Source organism: Balaenoptera acutorostrata, chromosome 10, assembly GCF_949987535.1.
Source record: "Balaenoptera acutorostrata chromosome 10, mBalAcu1.1, whole genome shotgun sequence".
NCBI lineage: Eukaryota > Metazoa > Chordata > Mammalia > Artiodactyla > Balaenopteridae > Balaenoptera > Balaenoptera acutorostrata.
Window position 1 is genome coordinate 49571957 of NC_080073.1, and position 23074 is coordinate 49595030.

At 44.9% G+C, this 23074-nt stretch overlaps 1 protein-coding gene across 4 annotated transcripts in view; it reads right to left on the bottom strand.

Moving 5' to 3' along the window:
* Positions 1-23074, bottom strand: part of TRANK1 (tetratricopeptide repeat and ankyrin repeat containing 1) — a 93815-nt gene that overhangs the window by 45782 nt on the left and 24959 nt on the right. For 3 of the 4 annotated variants that reach the window (XM_057554886.1, XM_007191482.3, XM_007191481.2), the window contains exons 3-11: positions 20625-20756; positions 18329-18379; positions 16216-16342; positions 14327-14477; positions 11486-11604; positions 8526-8609; positions 7789-7927; positions 5897-6028; positions 3776-3946 (exon numbers count right to left, since the gene is read on the bottom strand). In XM_057554886.1, coding sequence (XP_057410869.1) covers positions 3776-3946; positions 5897-6028; positions 7789-7927; positions 8526-8609; positions 11486-11604; positions 14327-14477; positions 16216-16342; positions 18329-18379; positions 20625-20755 — 1105 coding nt within the window. In that variant the 5' untranslated portion in view covers position 20756. Of the gene's footprint in view, positions 1-3775; positions 3947-5896; positions 6029-7788; positions 7928-8525; positions 8610-11485; positions 11605-14326; positions 14478-16215; positions 16343-18328; positions 18380-20624; positions 20827-23074 lie in introns of those variants that run through there. The other variant, XM_028168869.2, reaches the window with a different exon arrangement.

A 23074-nucleotide genomic window follows, 5' to 3' on the forward strand; every position in this document is an offset into this window, starting at 1 on the left:
CAACAACATAAAAAAGCATAAAAGGAAAGGTGCTGAAACACTGACAATGGTAGCCCTGGGTCAGCATCTCTGGGTAGGTACGGGTGATTTGTTTATTACTCTGAACTCATCTGGTTTTTTTTTTTTTTCTAAATTTTCTATAAGCTTAATAAGAGAGAAAAGAAACATCAGGATATAAAGCTGCTTATACATGACAATCACAGGTTTTTAAAAAAGATTACTACATAAGTACTGAACAGCAACCAAAAGACTGGATAAAAATATGCCAAGGTGTAATTACAATAAATTTTTGTTTTTATATAGAATGAAATTTTTACAAATTTTCTACAATGATCATATTTAGTAGATATATACAAGCAGATTTGAAATTAAAAATTAAAACTACAAGAGATCTTCCGAAGCTACAAGCACTCAGAAGTGTTAGAAAATAGAAATAAATCATTTCAAAGAGATTTTGTTTTTGCATGAAATCTTCCTTTTGAGCTAAAAAGGGTGAAACTGCTAAGTTTTATTACATATGTTTTATCAATTGAAATTTATGTAACCATCTCATTTTTATAAAAGAAAATAAAAATGTGTAACTATAAATGCATGGAATAAGAGTAAATGACTAAATCACAACTATACTAATTTTTTCAGGCAGGTGGGCTTATGTAGAATTAATATTTTCTTGTCTTCTGTTCCTATATTTTGTAAATTTTCTTTTTTAAAAAAGAATCTATTGCTTTATAATGAGGAAAAAGTATCATCAATACCACACATCTGCATTTACTGAAAACAGGGCATTGTGTGGTGCTGAGGGATTTGAGGATGACACACCATGGCCTCTGAGTCACAGGCTCCGTTTATGCGGGAAACAGACACACAGAGAAGGTCCGCGTCCTCTTAGTGTAGAGCTAGAGGCGCCTTCACAGAGCAGAAAGCAGCTGGCGCCCAGGGGAGGACCAGAGAGAAAGGCTTCAGAGGCCTGGATTCGTTCTCACTCTGAAAGGCCACGCACTAGTGAATCAGAGAAAATCACAAACAACTGCGAGAAAAACAAAGACTCCAATCTTGTTGGTCCTGAGGACAGTCGGGCATCAGCTGCTGGAGAAGGTGGACATGCTGCCATCTAGTGGTGGCTGTGAGAGGCCGGGAAAGACAGGTAACCAGGACCACTCAGGTTCACACCCCCACCCTGCCCACTCCCCGTGGGCTCTGGCTTCCCCCAGCAGCTAGTGAGAAAGGCAGAATCAGCAGATATTTAAGATTCTATTATACCAGGAAACTGAAAAAAATCAAAACTTTAAAAACAAAAACAAAAGTGCATGACATGCTAAAGTCTACAGCATTCTAAGAATTAAGATTAGAATTAATGAACAATAAATTTGCAAGCACATCAGCCATTTTCTACCATTCACTGGTGGTCCTTATCTAAAAGTTTATTTTAAAACCTTGAAATTCATTGGCAGAGAAATCTGTTTGGTTAGTTTCAATTTCTCAAACAGTAGAAACCATCCTGAAACTGAGGTTACAGGTATAAGCTCTCAGGAGGCCTCTCACAATAATTTATTAATTACACCACCTCACAGAATTACAATTACAATTCCTTAAAAGAGAAGTCATTTAAAAACTAAACATGACATATCACAGCCTTAAAAGAACATCCCAGAAAAACAGGACTCTGCAAATACATTTATTCCCATGTTCTCACAGAAACAACAGGAGATATTTTAAATAAATGAATAAAAATTAAAACATAGATGGGGAAACAGGGGGCAGTGTTAAGTAAAAGCAGCTTCAATCTCCCTCACATAAAACTTTCCTGACCCTGAAAATTGCCACGATCCCCAGCCTGGCAGGGTGCCTCCCACTCTCCCCACCACACACACCCCATGTGTTGCCTACAACCTGCCGCCTACTCACCCATTCCAGTGGGGAAGTGTTTCTGGAGAAACACATCCAAATAACTTCAATAAATGCGCACTAACCATCTATTAAGTATTAATAAGTCTAGGTGTTCATTCATAAATAGAAACCATCCAAAGATCAGAAGATAAAATAGGAAAAGCAACAGCACAAAAGAGAAGCAAGAAGAGGGATCAACTAAGCCCAAAAAACACATAAATAACTCACAGAAGAGAGGACAACAGTCTTTAAAAAAATTCTCACCATTCTTAAAGGCCATTCAAGAAGAAGTGGCAAATGTCAATCAAGCACAAGTTGTCACAGATAAGAAACAATCAGAGAACCAGAAAGAGTTCTTAGAAATGAAAACTGAGTTTCCAAATAAAAAAATACAATAGGCAAGCTGAATTATAAAAGGAAAAGCTAAAGTCCTAGTTAAAGATCGCGAAAGAAAACAAGGAGATAGAAGACGTTAGGGAAAGTAGAGAGACATGTTATAAATTCAGTAAGCTCATCCACGTAAAAGTGGTGGCAAAGAGATGCTGGAAGGGAACAAAATGATAGAAAATAATTTCTCTGAGCTAAAAAAAGTTAGATTGAAAGAGGCCAGCAGGTGCCAGGCAAGAAGAATGCATCCCACATCTAGACACATCCCAGGGAAATTCCACAACTCTAAGGACAGAAAATTCTAAAAGGGAAAATAAATGAAACTGACACCACTTCTAATCAGTAACGGGGGCTAGAATACAAAGTTGTAAGGAACGAGGTTTTACAGAGTATTTCATAAATCTAAGAGATCCCAGATTGTCAGACACACCAGAAAACGCTGCCATTAAACTGTGACACGTCACTGATTGTGAAACACATTCCAGTTTCAAAGACGGCAAAATGTGGGGGGAAAGTGCAACTGAGGATTGATAAAATACAATGCCTATATGCAGACCAATTCTCAATCTAAGGATAAAGACATTTTCAAAAACACCATGAGTCTACTATGCATATCTCCTCCATGAAAAACTTACTGGAGTTGGTACTTAGCAGAGTAAGAGAAAAATCTAGATAGACAGCGTGAGCCACAAGAGCCACATATGAGCGCAAGAACTAAAAGAAGTATAATATATATGTGCTGGGGCTACAGTCTAAACTAAAGTCTAAATAAAGTCTAAAAATATATGTGTGTACATACATATATACACACACATATACAATAATGTGTATGTATATGTTTCATCAAGCCAGGATGCTTAAAGAGTATCACATTTAAAGAGCAAAGTTCTCGGGGCATTTGGTGATTCTTTTTTATGGGTCCAACTATGCTACTATTTGTAGAAATCATACTACCATGTAAATGTGATTTAATGGTTTTCAATGTTCAGAATCAATCTATAGATGAAGCACAGAAAACCCAGAGTTAAGGAATAGGATGTAAATGACACAGATAACTTTACTAGACAAAATTGAACAACGAGGGCTGACTTGTTGCACTTTACCTTATACAGCAGTTAGTCTATATATGCTGTCCCAAACTGACAGCTCAAAAAATAGAGCTATAAGTGTAGTTTTAATTGTTAGCTATGGTTGTTTCTGAAAAGTGGGCTTGATTTTTGTTATCTCATGTTCTGTCTGAATTTTTTCTTTCTTACTGTGTGCATGCATGGAAAAAAAAAATCACCCTTACTGCCCAAAGGTAGACTTGCCAAGTTTCCAGAAAGTGGTAGACACTCTCACAGTAAGAGTTGTCTCATTCTATCTTTCAAAAACAGCAAACAAGTTTTCCAAAGATTGTGTGTGGGGGGGTGCTCACTTCCATCTTCATGTACCAAGAAAAGATAAACTGATTTGTACCAGTTTTGCCCCCTCTAAAGAGTTAATTCCCTGGAAACTGTACCTGAGAGGTCCTTAGAACATGCTGCCAGCTTTTCCAAGTGACTGTTGATTTTCTCAATGGCTTTGAACTTCTTGCTTCTCTTCAGGACATCCACGGCGGACCGGGACTGTCCATCCAGCAGAGTGGGGTCTGCCCCAAAGCTCAGGAGCATCTGTACATCGTCTGTTTGTCCTAGAGCAGGCCAAAGAGAGAAGCAGGGGGGCGGTTTGTCATGGTTGCTTCTGTAAGGAGACATCCCCATGAGTGCACTTCCTCCCAGTTCCCGGCCTGAACAGCCCGGGGCAAGGGGACCAGTGTCCCTCTGCTTATAAAAACTGAACTGCTGGCCTTGGGCAATTCAGCCAAGTCCCCAGAGCAAGGAGACCTGTGTGGAGTGGGAAGGACAACAGCTTTTAAGAGGTTCAGAAGTGCACCCCCCTCTACCTTTCTCCCCTCTCCTTGGCAACAAGCAAGGAGAGGGGGAATCTGGTTACTAGGCAACAGTTACAGCTGTAAGGATGACAGCAAGCTGTGACTTCAGATTTCTTTATTCCCTAGAGAGGAAACAGAATATACTTCCAGAAAAAAAGCCTGTCTGGAGACAAGAGAAGAAGTGGCAATTGCTTTTGCATCAGGGTCTTCTTGTCACTGTTTCAACCCTTGCAGCCCCACCTCTGGCTGCCAGCTCCATTTGCTGCTTTGACATATCTGTTTGCCAAGCATCAAGGTGTCTCTGTGATCACAGGTGCAACAGATTTCAGAATGTAACAGGTGTATCCCTGGAGGTACCAAGACTTATGTGAGCACAGAGGGTTAAAGGAATCAATGCCCAATTCCCAGCTTCCGTACCCGTGCTTTCCTAAAATTCACCACCTTAACAAAGCACCTCTACTCCAGGTATCGTCCTGCTGGTGATGCTCTCCTTCCCCATCTCCCCAGTCACAAATGCTTTCCTCCCATTTTACAAAAATAAGACAAAATTAAAAAGTCATACTTCTTACCCATCAAGTACCTCACTGTGATAGGCAGAATTCTTAGACAGGTCCTGAGATTCCCAACCCCTGGTGTACACACACCTTCTCCCAGTTATCCATTTAATACTAATCTAACCTCTGCTATGATGAGACTTTGCAAATGTATTTAAGGTCCCAAAGCAGTTGACCTTAAGATAGGGAGATTATCCTGGCCTGATCACATGAGCCCTAAAGGTCAAAGGTTTAGAGGTCAGAGACAGGAGAGGGCAGAGATTCAAAGTATGAGGAATCTGATGCGCAAGAAGTTTTCCCCTGCTGGCTTTGAAGACAGAGGAGGCCATAGGACAAAGAATGTGTGCGATCTGTAGAAGCTGACAGCCAGCAAGAAAACGGGACCTCTGTCCTACAACTACAAGGAACTGGATTCTGCCACAATCATGTGAGCTTGAAGGAAGGCCTGGAACTCCAGATGAGAATGCAGCCTCAGCCAATACCTTGATTACAGTCTCAAGAGACACTGAGCAGAAAACTCAGTCAGATCACATCAGACTACTAACCTACAGAGTTAGAGTGTCATTTTAAGCCACTAAATTTACGGTGATTTGTTACATAGTATAGAGAACCCATGCATTACCAAAGTATTGCCCCAAAGGAGGTGAAAGCTCCTGACCTCCAGAGTATCAACCTAAGGGAAAATTAAGTAGTTGCCAAGCCCCTTTTAAAAGGCACCATGACACATCCTTCTCTCACCTCCCTCTAAAATTATTTTTTTTAACAATTACTTATAGAAAATTTAATATATTTATGTTGTTTTGGTGATCTCTGTAGTAATAATAATTTTGTAATAATTAAATCCAGAAAAAAAATTAATGCTTAGAGTCTTAAATCACAGAAAGTTTTTTAAAATTTAAAGCTATGTAAGTACTTTTGCTCAACTAGAGTATCACTGGATAAGACTTTCAAGGATAAAATATATTAGAGTAAACTTCTTTCTGAAAAGCAAACTGAACATATGATCCAAAAAAAAAAAAAGGAATGCATAATTTGATATTTTTGACTATTAAAGCCTGTCACGGGATGGCACGGGTAAAGCGGTCAGTTGTGTGGGTTCCCTAGCGCCTGAAGTCACGCCACCCACAGCACAGCTCCAAACGGAGCTGCCACTTACGCTTGGTGAGGTACCCTGGGGAGTGGGCGGCAACCACGTGCAGGACGGTACAGCCATCGTTGTCCTTCTGGTTGATGCGACCCCTCCACTCGGGCTTGTGGTCCATTAACCACCTGAAAAGATGGTTTTCCCCTGAAGGAATGAGTTACTGATGTTATTTTCAACACACAGAAAAGCAGCAAAGCAAATCACTGTGCACCACACCGAGGGAACCCAAGGGGCATCCAACACACATTGTCACTTGCCACAAACAGGTGTGCAGACACAGAGTTTGTGTGCTGAAAGGATGAGTCATATAAAGTTATTCATAGCAAACTTAAGTCAGATTCCCTAGAAGCAGAGCCTGAGACAGGGATGCTTGTACGTGTGATTTATTGACAGAGGGAGAAAGACGGGGAGGGAAGCAGGGCAGGGCAGGGGATGAAGGCAAGCAGAGATGTGGCCTCAGCTGAGTCGGCTTCCGCCTGATCCCACGGGGAGCTGTGGAGCAGGAACTACACTACAGTGCTGACCCACCTTGAGGCAGGGGCTCACCTTTTGTACCCCGGTGTCAATCAATCCAGAGCTACAGAACCGCCTCCAGAGAGGGAGATGGTGCCTATTGGCAAAGAGCAGCTCCCTGGCAAAGGAGGCAGCTGTGGTGCAGCAGGTGGGGCTGGGGGCACTGGTCGTAAAGAGGACCTGGGCAGGGCAACAATCATTACCCGACTACATTACTATCAATAGGACAAAGATTTCAAATTCTTTCCCCAGACTCCTTCCTTGTAGGTCCTGGAAAGCCACATAATTCTGCCAACTCTGTGGACACCATTTGTCACCATGTCAGTATTCCTCTGAGAGACGAATCGGGGATAAACTTGAAGACTTGATCTCATCCACACCTGCCTCTAACCACAGGAGCAAACTTAAAAAGTAGACACAGAGAGGAATTGTGACTTTCATACCCAGAGGCACACCTAATTTGAAACTGGGAGGATTGGATCAGATTGCTTTTAATCAGACTTCATACTTTTACATGTTTTATCCACTGTATAAGAGTGAAACCTTTTATGGATTCTCCAACAGATGAAATGTATAACAACAGGGCAAATCTGGTTGAAGCAGAGATGGGGGCTCAGGTCTTCAAGCCACTGGCCACCCCCCCCTCCCATCCTGAGGAGATGCTACAGCCTAGAAGAGGAAGACAGTGTAGACAAGTTCTCTTGGCTCCTTCTGGCTCTAAGATAGTGTGGGTCAGTGTCCAACAGTGAAGCTACATATGCTTAGAAAAGAAAAACAGACTTCTATCTAAAGTGTAAATGTGGATATTGTATGTGTGTGTGTTTTAATGATAAAAATATTTTAAAATTCAAATCCTATAGCCAGGTGGTAAAGACTAAAAAAAGAAAAATTATATATACATATATGAAAATAGGATTCCTTTAAAAGAACCACAAGCAAACTGTATCAGCAATAGCCAGTGTTTCCCTTGGGGTTTCCCCCCTCCCACTCCCCACAGTAGCTGGTCCTCTAGTCGAGAGGAAATGAACTTGGAAAAAGACCATGGCTGCCTTTGCCACCGGGAGGAGACTCCCTCCACAGCTCCCCTGAGAGCTCTGTCCAGCAAAGGCTGTCTGTCCCAAGCCCCGTCCTTGAATCCCAGGGCTCCACTCTGCTGCCAGGATCTGTCTGAGAACACAGAATCCTTTCAGTGTGGGCCTCTAGCTATGAGGTCCTGGGAGAAAGAAAAATGATGCTGTTTCCCTGCTGCCTTCATTCATCTGAATGATCAAATCATGAACTATTCAAATCATCTGAATACTCCACACTCTGGTTTCACTTGAGCTAAGTGCAGTCCCTGAAGTCCGAGCTGGAGGGCAGTGTGGTGGGCGTACCACCAGGAGAGAACTCACTGGCCTGGATGCAGAGGCGCATGAGGGCATGCAGAGGGTACGGTCCTATGGTCTCGATGCTTGCACCCATGGAGATGAGCCACTGGACTAGCCTGGGCACCTGTTCCATTTTCTCATAAAGTCCAATGAAGACATATTTCTGGAAAAAAAAAAACACACAGGAAGAATTACGACAGTTGCCATATCAATATGAAACTTCAAACTCCTTTCCCATAAAGTTTGGGGTTCTTTTTCTTCCAGTTTTATTGAGATATAATTTGACATACAGCACTGTATATATTTAAGGTATACAGCAGAATGATTTGGCTTACCTACATCGTGAAATGATGACCACAAGTTTAGTCAACATCCACCATCTCATATAGATACAACATTAAATTAAAAGAAGGAAAATTCTTTTTGTGATGAGAGGGCTCAGGATTTGCTCTCTCAACAACTTTCATACAGAACATACAGCCGTGTTCCTTATATTCATCATGTTGTACATGACATCCCTGGGACTTATTTATCATATAACTGGAAGTGGTTACCTTTTGACCGCCCTCATCCAATTTCCCCTTCTCCCACCCCCCCACCCATAAAGTTTAGAATCAGTAAACCCCTGATTAGCTGTGGCCCCAGCCTCAGATTACCACAAATAACAAATTTGCAGTGAGGTAGCTGAAGGGGAAGGTCCCAAACACCACAGGCCGGAAGTGGCCTGACTTGAAACCGTATGTGTCAAGAAGCCACCTTACCTCAAAGAGACTTTTCAGTGATAAATTTGGGACGCGGAGATTTCTCGGTAGCCGGTCTTTTCTCGCTGACAGAAGTAGAAATGACTGATGAAAGGGGAGAGACAGAAAAAGCTGGAACAATAATGGTCTCCACATGGGTTATTAGAACAAAAGTAATCTTGAGCTTTAAAACACAGAAACAAAAACACAGAACAAGACACCCTCTAGCCCTGTCTCTTTTTTTAAGTCACCTGCCAAGCTCTTCAGCCTGAGCCATGATAACCAAAGTGTCTCTGTCTGGCAAACTTCCTGTTGGTGCTGAGAGCTAAGCTCTCTCCACCTTTTCTCAAAGCCTGCTGAGGACAGGAGCAGCCGATGGCAGGCAGCATTGGGACAGTACAGGGGCAGGGAGGTAAACAAGTAATTTCCTGCAAAGTTCTTAAAGCTTAGCAAGTAGAAGAATCAAATCCTTTTGAAACAGCCCATCCCGATTAATTCTTTAGCACATTACTGCTATTTGGGGTCCATGAGACCCTATCGAGTGGTGTGCTGGGGCAGCTCCTATAAGTGAGAGCTCACTGTGCACATCTCTTCCCAAATCTGAGTCCTCCAGTCGACTTGAAATTGGCCATTGAAATCGAGAGAATTTACGCTACAGGAAGTGGCAAATGCCGCAGATCAGAACTTTTTTTTTTTTTTCTCAGAAAGTCTGTTGTTAAACCTAAACTGAATCCCAGAGAAGTTAAGCAACTTTCCCTAGGTCACACAGAGAGCAAATCCTGAGAGGCCCCTACTGGGATCATCCAGGTACGCCAGCTGGTCCAGGAGTTCTAGGCTTGGCATGGCCATGACTGGAGACCCAGTCTCAGAATCCACGTCCCTGACGTATGCTCTTGCCGGTGGGCGTGGCACCACAGGAACTCAGTCTATGGCTACATCTTGCTTCCAGCTTCTTTCACTTTGATGCCCACTCTTAACTGCTCACCCTCAACAGACCCCACTGCCCAGACTCTCCCAGATGACAGGTTCAGGGCTCTGACAATCCTGATGGCTGACCTGGCTTTTATAAGGTGCCTCCGTCTGCAGTGTTTGAAAATGGCCTAGGCTCCACTGCTGGTAGGGTACGGGACCACCACTTGGGCTGGATTCCTGGGCCTCTGTGGCCGGGTGATAGCCCGTCAGGAGCTACTGGGCTCCCACTCCCTCCCTCTCCACACAGACTACGGAGCTCTATTCACGCTCATCCCACGTGGGGAAGAGGGGACGTAAAAGGTTCTTTCCTGGGGGCTGTAAATGGAACTCTTTTCCTGTTAATGAGGCCTAGGGCCTCCCACTAACAGATCTACCCTAACACTTGGAATCACAGAATTTTAGCACTTTTTAAAATAAAGCTAGAAAGATCTCTTAGTTTACTCATCTTATCGGAAAAGAGAAGATCCCAGATTTCTTGTTAACAGGGCCCCGGATTTCTGATTCCTGGTTCCCCAAGAGTGCAGCCTGCTTTCCGCCCCCTCACTGCCACGTTCTCGAGACTGTAATATGGGGATGTGCTTCTGGGAGCCCGTGGCCAGACTTTAGGGGGTTCCCATGAACTCCCTGAAGCTATACTCGTAATTGTGTGTATGTGTGTGTGCAAAGAGAGTCCCATCGATTTCATTAGATTCCCAATAGCACCCGTGACCTTCTCAAAAACCGAAGAATCCTGTATCCTACAGTCATCCAGCCTTCCTGGGTCCAGAGTCCTTACAGGCTGCCCTGGCTTTTGGTGACTTTTCTGGACTGCCTGGCTTTAAAAAGCCTGCAGGCCCTTTCTAACCAAACTCCCAGCCTGGGCCAGCCCATTCTCAAGAGCGCTTATAGGCTGCCGTCAATGACAGCTACTACTCATTGGGCACTGAGCATACAGGTGCCAGGTGTTATAAAACCCCTTTGGCTCAGTGTCTGGCACACTGTAAACCCTCAATGAACATTATTATCAGGTGCTTTTGGTCCACTATTTCTAATCCTCACCTCAACTGGGAGGGAACAGGTTTATATCCTGCAACTTCCAAATGAGGAAATGAGGCTCAGAGAGGAAGGAATTAGCCCAGACTAGACTGGGGAGGATCTGGATTCACGGAGGCACCTGTGTGGCACTGAAGCCCAGTTTCCACAGTCCACTGGGCTCCTCCATCCTATGGATTCCTGGCTCTGGATTCAGGTCCTACAGCCTTGCTGCTACCTGAGGGTAACAGTCCCTTGAAGTCATACAGCAACCCTCTGAGAAGCACAGGCACGTTATCAGGCCCTGGCTAGCAAATGCCGTATAAAGAGGATTATGAAGATGAACAGGCAATTGTTTATTTCCCTCATTCCACATCACCATTAGCATCTGGACTTTACACTTCTTTGATGACAGTGGAGACACAGCAAAGAGTGAGGCTGCCACAAACTTTTCCTAGCTTAAAAAATGGAAACTGGTAGGGCTTCCCTGGTGGCGCAGTGGTTGAGAGTCTGCCTGCTAGTGCGGGGGACACGGGTTCGAGCCCTGGTCTGGGAGGATCCCGCGTGCCGCAGAGCAACTGGGCCTGTGAGCCACAACTACTGAGCCTGAGCGTCTGCAGCCTGTGCTCCGCAACGGGAGGGGCCGCGATGGTGAAAGGCCCGCGCACCGCGATGAAGAGGGGTCCCTGCACCGCGATGAAGAGTGGCCCCCACTTGCCGTAGCTGGAGAGAGCCCTCGCACGAACCGAGGACCCAACACAGCCAAAAATAAATAAATAAATAAATAAAGTAGCTATAAAATTAAAAAAAAAAAAAAATGGAAACTGGCGAACTAATATATCTCAGTGACTTTCCATCTTTAATGAGGTTAAAGTTTAAAAGTTACTTTGGCATCAAGATAAGCAAGTACTAAATTATAATCCCCCAGTGCCAGCAGAAAGAAATCATTTAAGCAAGAATGTACTTTCCCCACAAGAGAGCCATCTCCTTTCACTTACATGCAATAATCCTTTCTTTGCCAACTTTTCTATTACAGATTGCCACACTTCAGTTGAGAATCCAGTAGTGAAAATATAATCAAAGCAGGGCAAGAAGCTTTGCAAAACAACAGGGTCACCTGAAAGAAAGTTCCAGAATTTAGAAATTTTAACTTGGGGAAAGTCTAGAACATCTAGGAAAAGGTAGTCCAATTAAGACCACACATAGACAAATGATAAATTTAAGATATCAAAAAGAAAAGAGGGGGCTTCCCTGGTGGCGCAGTGGTTGAGAATCTGCCTGCCGATGCAGGGGACACGGGTTCGAGCCCTGGTCCGGGAAGATCCCACATGCCACGGAGCAACTGGGCCCGTGAGCCACAACTACTGAGCCTGCGCATCTGGAGCCTGTGCTCTGCAACAAGAGAGGCCGCGACAGTGAGAGGCCCGCGCACCGCGATGAAGAGTGGCCCCCGCTTGCCACAACTAGAGAAAGCCCTCGCACAGAAACGAAGACCCAACACAGCCAAAAATAAATAAATAAATTAAAAAAAAAACAACAACAACAGATGGCTCTTTAAAAAAAAAAAAAAAGAAAAGAGAACTGGGAATTCCCTGGTGGTCCAGGGGTTAGGACTCCATGCTTTCACTGCACGGGGCAAGGGTTCGATCCCTGGTCAGGGAACTAAGATCCTGCAAGCTGCGTGGCACAGCCAAAAAAAAAAAAAAAAAAAAAAGGAGGGGCCATATAGGGGTGGGGGAGTGGGAGGTACAAACTACTGGGTATAAGATAGACTCAAGGAAGTATTGTACAACATAGGGAATATAGCCAATATTTTTTAATAACTGTAAATGGAAAGTAACCTTTAAAAACTGTATAAAAATTTTTAAAACTTTAAATAAAAAAAGAAGGGCCTTTTCAAAGTATATAAAATCCTATATAATTGAAGTGGTAATCATTTTAAGTTTGAGTGAAAGTCAGTCCCCTAAGGCAGCATAATGTGACCTAACCCTCACTTAGCTTCTCTATTTGCCAAGCCCATTGATGGGTGTTATACTAATCCCTCAAACAAACCAATAAGGCAGTGCCTATTACCTCCATATATGGAGGAGGAAATGGGCGCTTAAGGGAAGTTATAAAACTCACTTCCTTTAAGAAAGGTGACAAATATCATTTTCATCCAACAGTGAGAAACTATGAGAAATGAGATCAAGCTTCGTGGCTTATCGTGCAGCTAGTTCGTGACAAAACCAAGACGGGAACCCAGGTCGAGCAGCTCTTTGAGTCAATTTGCACTCTTTCAAGCTAGTGGCCTTTTGCATCTCATGACCCTGCAAACTCGTGGATGAGAACATCCAAGGCGACAGGTCAGGGGCCAGAATAACATGGCACCTCTTTTAGGATTATCAATTTCCAAAAATGAGTAAATAGCAAAACAAACATATATTGTATAAAAAGGATACACAATTTTCATAAATACATTTTTCAAAATTTAGAAATTGGGCCATGGGCATAACATTCATCCTCCAAACAGGTATACTCTGGTAGAAAAGTCTGGGATGCACTACCCTAAGAAATCCTGTTAACTGCCCCCCCTCAGGATCCAGATTTCTTAGAGGGGCAGTCACCAAGAGACAGTTGTCTGGAATTCCCATAACTCTGGCCTGGCTTCTGACAGAACAGTGGCTTTTAAAAGACACAGAGGACAATGAAGAAGTGTAGGGAATGGGTCAAGCCATCAGGTTCAGAGGAAAGGGAAGCAGGCTTTAGTCACTGTCGGCAAAAGGCTGACGGGAAAGCTGCGACCCATTAGCACCTGTCTGGACACTTATTTCTCTGCCGGGAGACACAGCTGAGCCCACCTCTAACCCCTTCCCACCCACTGCCTGACACTGCTCTCTCCCCTTCTCTGTGCCGAACTTGCCAAAAATCTGTAGGATCCCATCCACAGACCACAAAAGTTGCTTCCCCACAATTGCAATGGGAAGAGCTGGATCTATATCAGTTGAGTCTATCGTCAGCAGTAATTTCCCCATTTCGAAGCTGAGAGCGTTCTCCAGCAATTCTAACGTGTGCCGTTGTTCACCTTCTACCATCTCTAGAATCGGGGCGTGTGCTGCTATCAACGCTGTCTCAACGGCAGAACATAAATTAGTGGTGCATCTTAAATTAGTGCAATCTTAAATTTGACCAAACACAGTATTTGGAAACAACAGCCTGACCACTGGCAGAACTTTAGACTGCGCTGTGATAACCAGGGAAAGAGCTCCTTGGTCCCTGGCAGGGAGCATATTACATTGTGTTTCATAACCGTCTATTTTTGCCAATTCCAGGCCACTGACAAAGCCGTCTCACGGGTCAGGTCTTCAGACTAATAACCCAATAAGTGATGCAAACCGCCACCCTCCGCCCAACCCGGTGTGTCCCTCGTAGACTGTCAGCTTCCACAGGCCCCTCCCTCAGCCTTTTCAGATTGTTTTCATAGCAAACAGGAACATTTTCTTGACACACTGGAGAGATACATGCAAAAATCACGTAAAACACGTAGTATAAGTAGGGAAATCCCTATGGCTAGCAACACAGAAAACTTAATAAGCCTGAAACAAAACTGGAAAATTGGGACAGCTTTAAGTGATTTGTGCAAAAAGACCCAGTTGTTTTCACAAAGGCCCCAGTCAACAAAGCTTCCCATGTGCTTTCTAGTGTAAAAACCAGTTTCATTCAAGCTACATAAATAAGCCACAAAGAAAAACACCCTGTAATTATCTCCCCAGAAACCTGAGACCCCAGGAGGCTTTCAAAGAAATCACAAGCACTTTAAAAGAAAGAAAGAGGGCGGGCTTCCCCTAGTCCTGACTTACTGCCCATCGTGGTGAAGACTCCCACCAAGAAATCAGCAAACTGGGTCTGGTCCTGGTTGACTTGCACGAGTCGCAGACCCTTGAAAAACATGTGAGCAGCTTCATAAGGCTTGAGCAACTGCAGCAAGGAATAACCAGCTCGGTAGTATCCCTGCAACGAAGAAAAGCAAAACCGTAACACACCCGCATCTCTTCTGACCTGCTGCTGAAGGCAAGATTGAGGCTGTGAGGAAACAGACTGCAGGAGTCTGACTTCTAGGTACATACAGATTTCTAACAAGCTCTGGATACAGGATTTCCACATTGCTCCTGCCATTTTTTAACTGGCAAGAAAATAATCCCTTTCGAGTCCATGACATGTACAGCATCTAACATTGGACCCAGAGAGAGGGAGCGGGCCTGGTTCCAATGACATGTGTGGTTTAGGTATTCATGCCTCAAATCGCAGCCTGGCCAAGAAGGGAGGAATGAAACCAATCCTACGAATACAGTGTTCTGGAAAAGAATAAGATGTCATGTCAGCACAGGAGTTGTTCCCTGCTCCTTTCAATCAAAGTAAACACAATTTCCAATGGTAATGGCAAGCACTGAGGTTTACCCAGCCCCACATTATAGGCAACATACACCAGAGGCCAAAAAATTTTTTTGGTTTCTGGAGAGAGAGGAAAATTACAATGATTAATACAAGAAAATGGTCAGTTTTGCCTGTATACAAACTGTCAAACTCTTGAGAAGGAACAAAATGATTCGTACTGCTTTCCCCACTTTAACCATCAAAATGAATCAGTATCAAGAGCTACCAAAACAATTTTCTGTCTAAGATAACACAAGGTGTTCACCAACTGGGTTCATAAAAAAGCAAGCACCTGAAATTCCACTTAATACCAAATCTCTGATTATTTACTGATTTGTTTCCACCGTCATTTAAAAGTCTAAAACAGTAGATAACAATCAGAAAAAGGAAAGAAAAAAAGGTGGTTTTTTTTTTTCCCCCCCAACCAAGCAAGCTGGTACAGAATTTCCCATTTCTTTGCCTTCCTCAGTTCTAAGTTTCACCTTTTATTTTGGAGGGAGGGGAAGGGGATCAGAATACATCACCCTAAAATGTGACACTTTGGCATAAGGATTCTTTTGAGCTGAAGGCATCTGAGATTCAACAGATGCAGAAAGAAGCCTTCCTGGGACTTCCCTGGTGGCACAGTGGTTAAGACTCCACACTCCCAATGCAGGGGGCTGGGGTTCGATCCCTGGTTAGGTAACTAGATCCCACATGCATGCCACAACTAAGAGTTCGCATGCCACAACTAAGAGTTCGCGTGCCACAACTAAGGAGCCCACCTGCCACAACTAAGGAGCCCACGTGCCGCAACTAAGGAGCCCGCCTGCTGCAACTAAAGACCCAGCACAACCAAATAAATAAATAAGAAAGAAAGAAAGAAAGAAAGAAAGAAAGGAGCCTTCCTGGAGCCTCCCTTCTCTGATTAGAAGCAGAAACTCCAAGAAATAAAGATTGCCATAAATCCCCTCTCCCGGAGAATTCTTATGGCCACAAAGAAGACAGTGAAACTTGCAAACTGCAAAGAACGTGAACAGACTACGAATATTGGTGCAACTACATCAGAACAAAATGAGCTCCACCAGGATCTCCACTGGACTCCATCTGCCAAAAGGCCCGGCTCCGCTCTCCCCTGCAAATGCCTTTCAACACTTGGCCACCATCCTTCTTGCTCTTCTCCAGATACAGCACGCATGCTCTGTGCACATCTGTCTTAAGTGCAAAGAGAGTTGAATGAGAAGCACTCCTAGCATTTCCATTTCAAAAAGAAGGAAGGGAAGGAGGCAGACTAAGAGGAAGAGGCAGCAGCCGCAGTGTCTGGCGGTCACCATACCTTCACGTAGGTTGGATCCCACTGGAGACACTCCTTGGCGGCCACGTAGGCCTCGTTCCATTTCCCGAGGCTGTAAAACGCATTGGATTTGTTGCACAGCAGCACAGCCAAGTCCCTGGAGGAAACCCTGTGAGAAAGGACAAACTGGTGGTCGGTAAATAGTTCTTTCATCCTGCAAATACAGAACCTTGAAGGCCACCATTCTGGTGCTGGTTGCTGCCATCGTGATAGGGTTTCAGCAGGAAGTGTCCCAATGATGCCTATGACATCTGACCCTCATAGCCTGGAAAGCCTGGGATGTTTGCTATGCCCCAGTCTCCCTTCCTCACTCCCAAATCCTGTTCCTATCTTTTCGTGACAAATGTTCTCAACACCTTGGGTCTACCTCCTACTGATCTCCACAGGTCTTTTTATCCTTTAGAGACCATTGGAGAAGATGCTACGAAAGGACGGAGAGGATGGGCGTTCCCACCGAGCCCTCGCAGAGAACAGACTCCGTGGGAGCCACCCCACATGCACGGAGGCAGAGCTCATCAGAACACATGACCACACTGTCCCCACGGGCCCTGCGAAAGATGCAGGATGAACACTGTTCTACTACATAGGCAGGGCCACCCAAGTGCGTGCAGGACCCGGGGCCAGAGTGCAAAAGGAGGCCCTCACACCATGTGGCTAACCCCTGTCCGATACAGTAGCCACAGGCCATGTGTAGCCATTTAAATTAAAATTAATTAAAATTAAATAAAATTTAAAATTCAGTACCTTAGTTGTATTAGCCACCTGTTAAGTACTCAATAGCCAAATTCTCTACTATAGAACATTTGCATCATCACAGAAAGTCCTATTGGACAGTGCTAGTCTAAGTATTTGAAGCCCATAACTCAAGCTTACAGATGTTCAATAAAATATCTTTTAGCCTTCTACTTTATAATAACTGAAAGGCAAGCTTCAAATTTAGAACACAGGCACTGTCAGGGCAGGGTGGGCCAAGCTGGCACCCCTGCCCACTCCCTCTTCTCTTTCCATCTCAGCCTTCATCCTGCACTGCAGAAGACACAATCCCAAGCTCTGTCCACACTCCTGACCTTGGACAGCGCTCCAAAGAATGGACTGTGGCTAAGAGGCCTGTGTAGGCCCTAGGAGCAGGGTCTATGGACAGGAATTCCAGGGGCCTGGTACCCACAGTGTGGACGAAAGAGGAGGCAAGGGCTCTGGCTGGGTAAAGCCCCTGGCCCCAGACTCCCACCTGTGGGGAGGGTACAGCTGGAGGACGGCCAAAGCAGGCCTGTAAAGCCTGGCAGGGCAGGGCCCCTCCTGCCTGGGTCTAGGGGGTCACACAGATGCAAGGTTAGTGCTGAAACCAGGCTGCAAGAAGCAAAACACAAAATATACCATAACAGGTCAACAGAAGCCCAAGTGCTGTTGAATTCAAGACACACAAGGTGGAAAAGCAAGGCTTATGCTTCTTTTTTTTTTATTGAATACTTTAACTGTAAAAATAATACAAATAGAAAAGTTAGGTAATACAGATACCCACAAAAATACAGCAAAGCAAAAATCTCCTCTACTATGTCCCTACCCGCAGTGCTTGGTGTATCCGGCTCCTCTCACTGCCCATCACTCCCTCTCAGTGAAGGATGAGGACCCAGAAGCACAGAAGAAGCAGTGGGGCTGTCAGAGGGTAACTGACAATGGAGCCGTGGCCACAGTGTAGTAGACGCCATGTGTCCAGCCCAGACACCCTGGCCAGTGCAGCCAACCCCAGCAGGAATGAGTGTTGGCTACAGCTAGGGTCTCCTGACGCCCCGTTCTCCAGAGATTTATCCTCAGCCTAATGGGAGCTGCCCTCTCCCCAGAAAGTTACACCCCCGTTAGGGACTGTGTCCCTCCCCCCACAAATTCATACGTTGAGGCCCCAGCCCCCATAGTGATGGTATTTGGAGAGAGTGCCTTTGGGGAGGTGATTAGGTTTAGATGAAGTCAGGAGAGTGGGTCCCTCACGATAGGATTAGTGCCCTTATAAGAGACAGCAGAGGGTTTCCGTTCTCTCTTTCCACCATGCGAGGATGCAGTGAGAATGTGGCTGGCTGCAAACCAGGAAGGGGGCACTTACCAGGAACTGAACTGGCCGGCACTCGGACCTTGGACTTCCCAGCCTCCATAACTGTGAGGAATAAATTTCTGTTGTTATTCCACCCTGTCAGTGGTAGTTTGTTACTGCAGCCTGAGCTGACTAATCCAGCCCCACTCCCTAGGACAACTCCTGGGGCCGGACAGCCTACGACCGGTGACTGGCTGACATGGGAATTAAAAGGTCAGCCTCCTTGTCCCAAAGTGGGACAGCTCTGCAGTAAAACTCCGGCTCCAGAGCTCCCCAGGGGATCAGGCTGCAGCTGACTCCAGCGGAGACACCATCCCTGCCCTATCCTGCTTCCCTCAGTCCCCTTCTCCTGAGAGCACCTGCTCAGTTAACCACAAGTCCCTAAACCCCTATGTCAGCTGGCAGCAGCAGGAAGGCAGTGATGGGCACGGGGAACTGTGTCAGGAAGGTCCCATGACAGGCAACATGTGAGGGTGCAGGCAGGTGTCCCGTTAGTGGTCACACAGCTGGTAAGTGGTGGCGCTGAGATCTGAGTACTCACAGTGTGGTCAGTCTTTGGCCACAACCACGACACAACATTACCTTTTCAAGAAAGGTCAATGTTTTCCCCCGAATGAGGAGCTCTAGGCCCAGCTCTGACAAAGCTCTGACCTGAACCAAGAGGGGGCAGAATGACAGAACTACACAGGCTCAGGCCAATTACAGTCAATTCAAGTCCAGCTGGAGTGTAGACACCAAGGAGGGAGGAGGTGGGAGCCATGTGTCGGGAATTCAACTCAGTGCCACTTCCCGGTACACGTTTAGGCTGCATACACCCTACAAATGCCAACCTCTGCTTCCTCTACTACAGCTGTCCCCAGAGTATGATCTGGAAACCTCTGGGGGTCCCCAAGACCATTTCAAGTAGTTCCCAAGGTCAAAATATCTTCACAATTGTAGTTGGTTGAATAATGGTTTCCAAAGGATGTTTTTTTTGTTTTGAATTTTAGAATTTTATTTATTTTTTTATACAGCAGGTTATTAATTATCCATTTAATACATATTAGTGTATATATGTCAAATAATGTTTTCTTTTATGGCAAAAAGAACTCTGGAGATGGGATTAATTTAAGGATCTTGAGAGGAGGAGATTATCCTGGATTATGATACAATCACAAAGGTCCTTATAAGAGGGAGACTGAGGGAGCCGGCCACAGCAGAGGAGAAGGTGATGTGACGACAGAAGCAGACACTGGAATGATGTGCTTTGAGGATGCAGGAAGGGACCACAAGCCAAGGACACAGGCAGCCATTCGAGGGTAAAAGAGGCAAGGAAATGGAGTCTCCTCCACAAGGAACCAGCCCTGGTGACACCTTAATTTTAGCCTCGTAAGACTCCTTTCGGACCTCTGACCTCCAGAAGTGTAAGATAATAAATGTGTATTGTTTTAAGCCACTAAATTGGTGGTCATTGGTTAAAGCAGCAACAGAAAACTAATACAATTAATACCAAGACAGTGTGTGCCTTTTTCACACTCATTCTCTCACACGTGGATAGGGAATCTTCCAGAGGCTACCTGGCGTGTGGCATCACAACAGACTAAATGCAGAAGCAGATGTGAGAAGACAGATATCTTCCATTGAGACAGACATTAAAGAGACTTGCGAAAATATAAAATGTAAAACTCTTCTCACCAAATTTTTCATTTTGAAAAATAGTTATTTCTCATAAAAATGTTGCTTATGTTAACATGTCATGGGTTTATTACTGCTATTTTTAAAAAGATGAATAAATACATATTTTAAATGTTTCTCAGTTTTGAGTTCTAATACGGGCTTTATTGATAGTTACAAACTACATCAACAAAAGCTCTTTGGGGTCCTGCCTGTAAGCAGTCGTGATCCTGAAATGTTTGGGAACAGGTCTGCTAGAAGTTGAAGGGGCAGGGGAAGAGGTGAGGCTTAGTTCCTGGTGGTGTGCCCTGTGGCCAGGGGGTTGATGGCATGGATAAACAAGATGAAATGAATGAAAAGTGAGGGGCTTGGGGGCTTCAGTCATCCCAGGAACTCTGATCCTGGAACCAGACAGAAGGGAAGTTTGTGATGTTCATCAACAGTCCCCTGAGTTTCACTTTCTGTTTCCTGAATTCCTCTAGTCTCTGAGCTAACACTGCAGAGAAGACAAATAGAAAGTGGAAGGAGAAAGGAAACAGAAACTAGGTGGTGTGATAACAAATGAGAAAAAAACAAGAGTAAGAGCCTGAGTCCCCGTTTACTTAAAAATACAACAACAACAAACAAAAGGCAGGGAGAAAATCCAAACACTTACCCCCACCGGTATAAGTGCAGGAGAATCTGGATGGCTTCATCGTACTTTCTGATGGCCAAAGAGAAGTTCCCATTCTTAAAAACCTGGTTGCCAGATTCTTTCAACAGCTCAGCGTAAGCTGTGGGGTCCATCCTGTGAGGAGACGGAGGAAAGGCTGGCTGCCCGCCTGAACAGGCCTCCTTCCCCTCCACATCTGCATCGCTGAGTCTGGGGAGGCAGGTTGTTCATCCTGGCCCCTCCCACCGGCCTAGGCTACACCCTGACCACACCCCTCACCACCCGGGAACCAGACTGGGTGTCTGCTCTGATGAGACGGTTTCTTCCTCAGTTCTCTTCTGACCTCAGGAGCAGCAGCCAGAATGATTCCATTTATTCTGTGTTAATGACCAGCTGGCTCTGAGCAAGGAGGCTGCTTCCATGCACAAGACGACATAAAGCTGGCAGCTAGTGGCAGCTCTTCCCATAACCGCCACTAGTATTACTCTCTGATTTACCCATCACAGCAGCCCAGAAGGAGGCTCTGTCCTCACTGTTCAGATGAGGAAACTGAGGCTCAAAGAGGTTCAAGTCACTTGCCTAAGGATCTGCTAATGGCGTTCCCTGATTCTGACTCCAATTCCAAGTTTCTGCCCTTGACCCTGTCCTGCATCACCTACTCATACAAGGAGTTGACAGTCCTTCCACTCTCTTAGAAGGAGGGAAAGGGGAGGGGAGGTACAGTCCTAAAGGCCTCAAGGGGCTAGGACACGGGGCCACCACCACTGCCTCTCCCACCCTCCTCTCTTCCTAAAAACACAAGCAAAATAAGCCTCAGAGTATTTGTCTCTGAGACGGCCACTGCCTGCTTACCTGTCTGCATCCCCCAGGAAGCACCTGCCTCTTTCATGACTCTTGTTTTATTTATTTTGTAATGCTATGGCCTAACACAGAACGGGTACTTAAATATTTGTGGTGTAATGAATTTGAATGCCAGACTCAGACAGGCTGTTACTGATTCTCTCTGGTGTGGCCTGGGTGGTTGGAGAGAAGGGCCTGGAGCCCTGCCCACCTGATGGGCCTCAGCAAGTGTTTGTTGAACCAAGGTAGTGGAGAGGAGAGGCCTTGGAGAGCCCTGAGAAGCAGCTGCCAACGACGCAGGGAACAGGTGGGGGTCAGGGACTTCCATCACGTCATTTCATTCTTACAGTCCAGTGGTTAAGACTATGTGCTTCCACTGCAGGGGGCACAGGTTCGATCCCTATTGGAGGAACTAAGATCCTGCACGCCGCGCGCTGTGGCCAAAAAAAAGGTAGGGGTCAGAAGAGATGTCCCTTAGAATTTTCTCCTCCCAAGACGGCAGCAGCAAAGGCAAGGCAGTAGGGAGGGTCTTAAAAATGAGGACACTTCAGGTGGCTGCATAGGCCCTGCACCTGTGGGGTCATACAATTAAAAAAGGCCTTCTCGACCAGCACAATTCTTGGATAGAGAATAATTCTTATTGTTCTTATTTCAAATCTTGTTGAGGAGTTTTGGGGCTGGGGAAGCAGACTCAAGCAGATAGAAGTGGGGGCTTATTTTAAACCCATATGAGCTTATTGGGCTTCTGAACTGCATTCCTGCGTTCCTCAGGCAGAGCTGTACCAGAATGAGGCACGTGATTGCTAAACAAGTCAGAATACGAAATTCCACCTAGACTTTGCATTAAATAATCTCTCAATTTTATGGCTCACATTTATACAGAGATGACAGAGTAGAACATGAAAAAAATTTAAAGAATTGATTGAATAGAGAATAAAAACATGTTTCTCTTTCAAATATTGCAGGCCAGTGTGTCCAATAAATAATTTTAAACTGGCCATTTTTGGACAGCTAGAAAAAGGAAATGGCTGTAGCAACTGACAAAGGGTTAATACCCCACCCCTTTTTTTTTGGCCACACCACTCAGCTTGTGGGATCTTAGTTCCCCGACCAGGGATTGAACCCAGGCCCACGGCAGTGAAAGCGCTGAGTCTTAACCACTGGACCGCCAGGGAATTCCCGATACCCCTCTTTTATAAATACCTTTTCACTGCAAGAAAGGACCAACAACCCTGACCAAAATGCGTAAGGCCCTAAACAGAAAATTCACAAAGGAATACAAGTAATTGCTAAATACATGGAGAGTGGATACCCAGGTCCACCATCACTAGTAAGCAAAGAAATAAAGAATTAAAATGACAAGGTACCACTGGGAAATACTTAAAAGAATGACCCCAAATGGTGGGAGCGGTCGTATCCTGCTTACAGGGTAAATATACTACATTGGTGATATATTTTTAGCCTCATGGATGTTCGCCACAGTGAAAAACCAGAAATAACCCTAAATATTCCATAATGTATAACGGATTTGAATTAGTTGTACAAGATCCATATGGTAGAACACCACACAGTTATTTTTAAAGTCATGTTGTAAAAGAACACTTAATGATAGG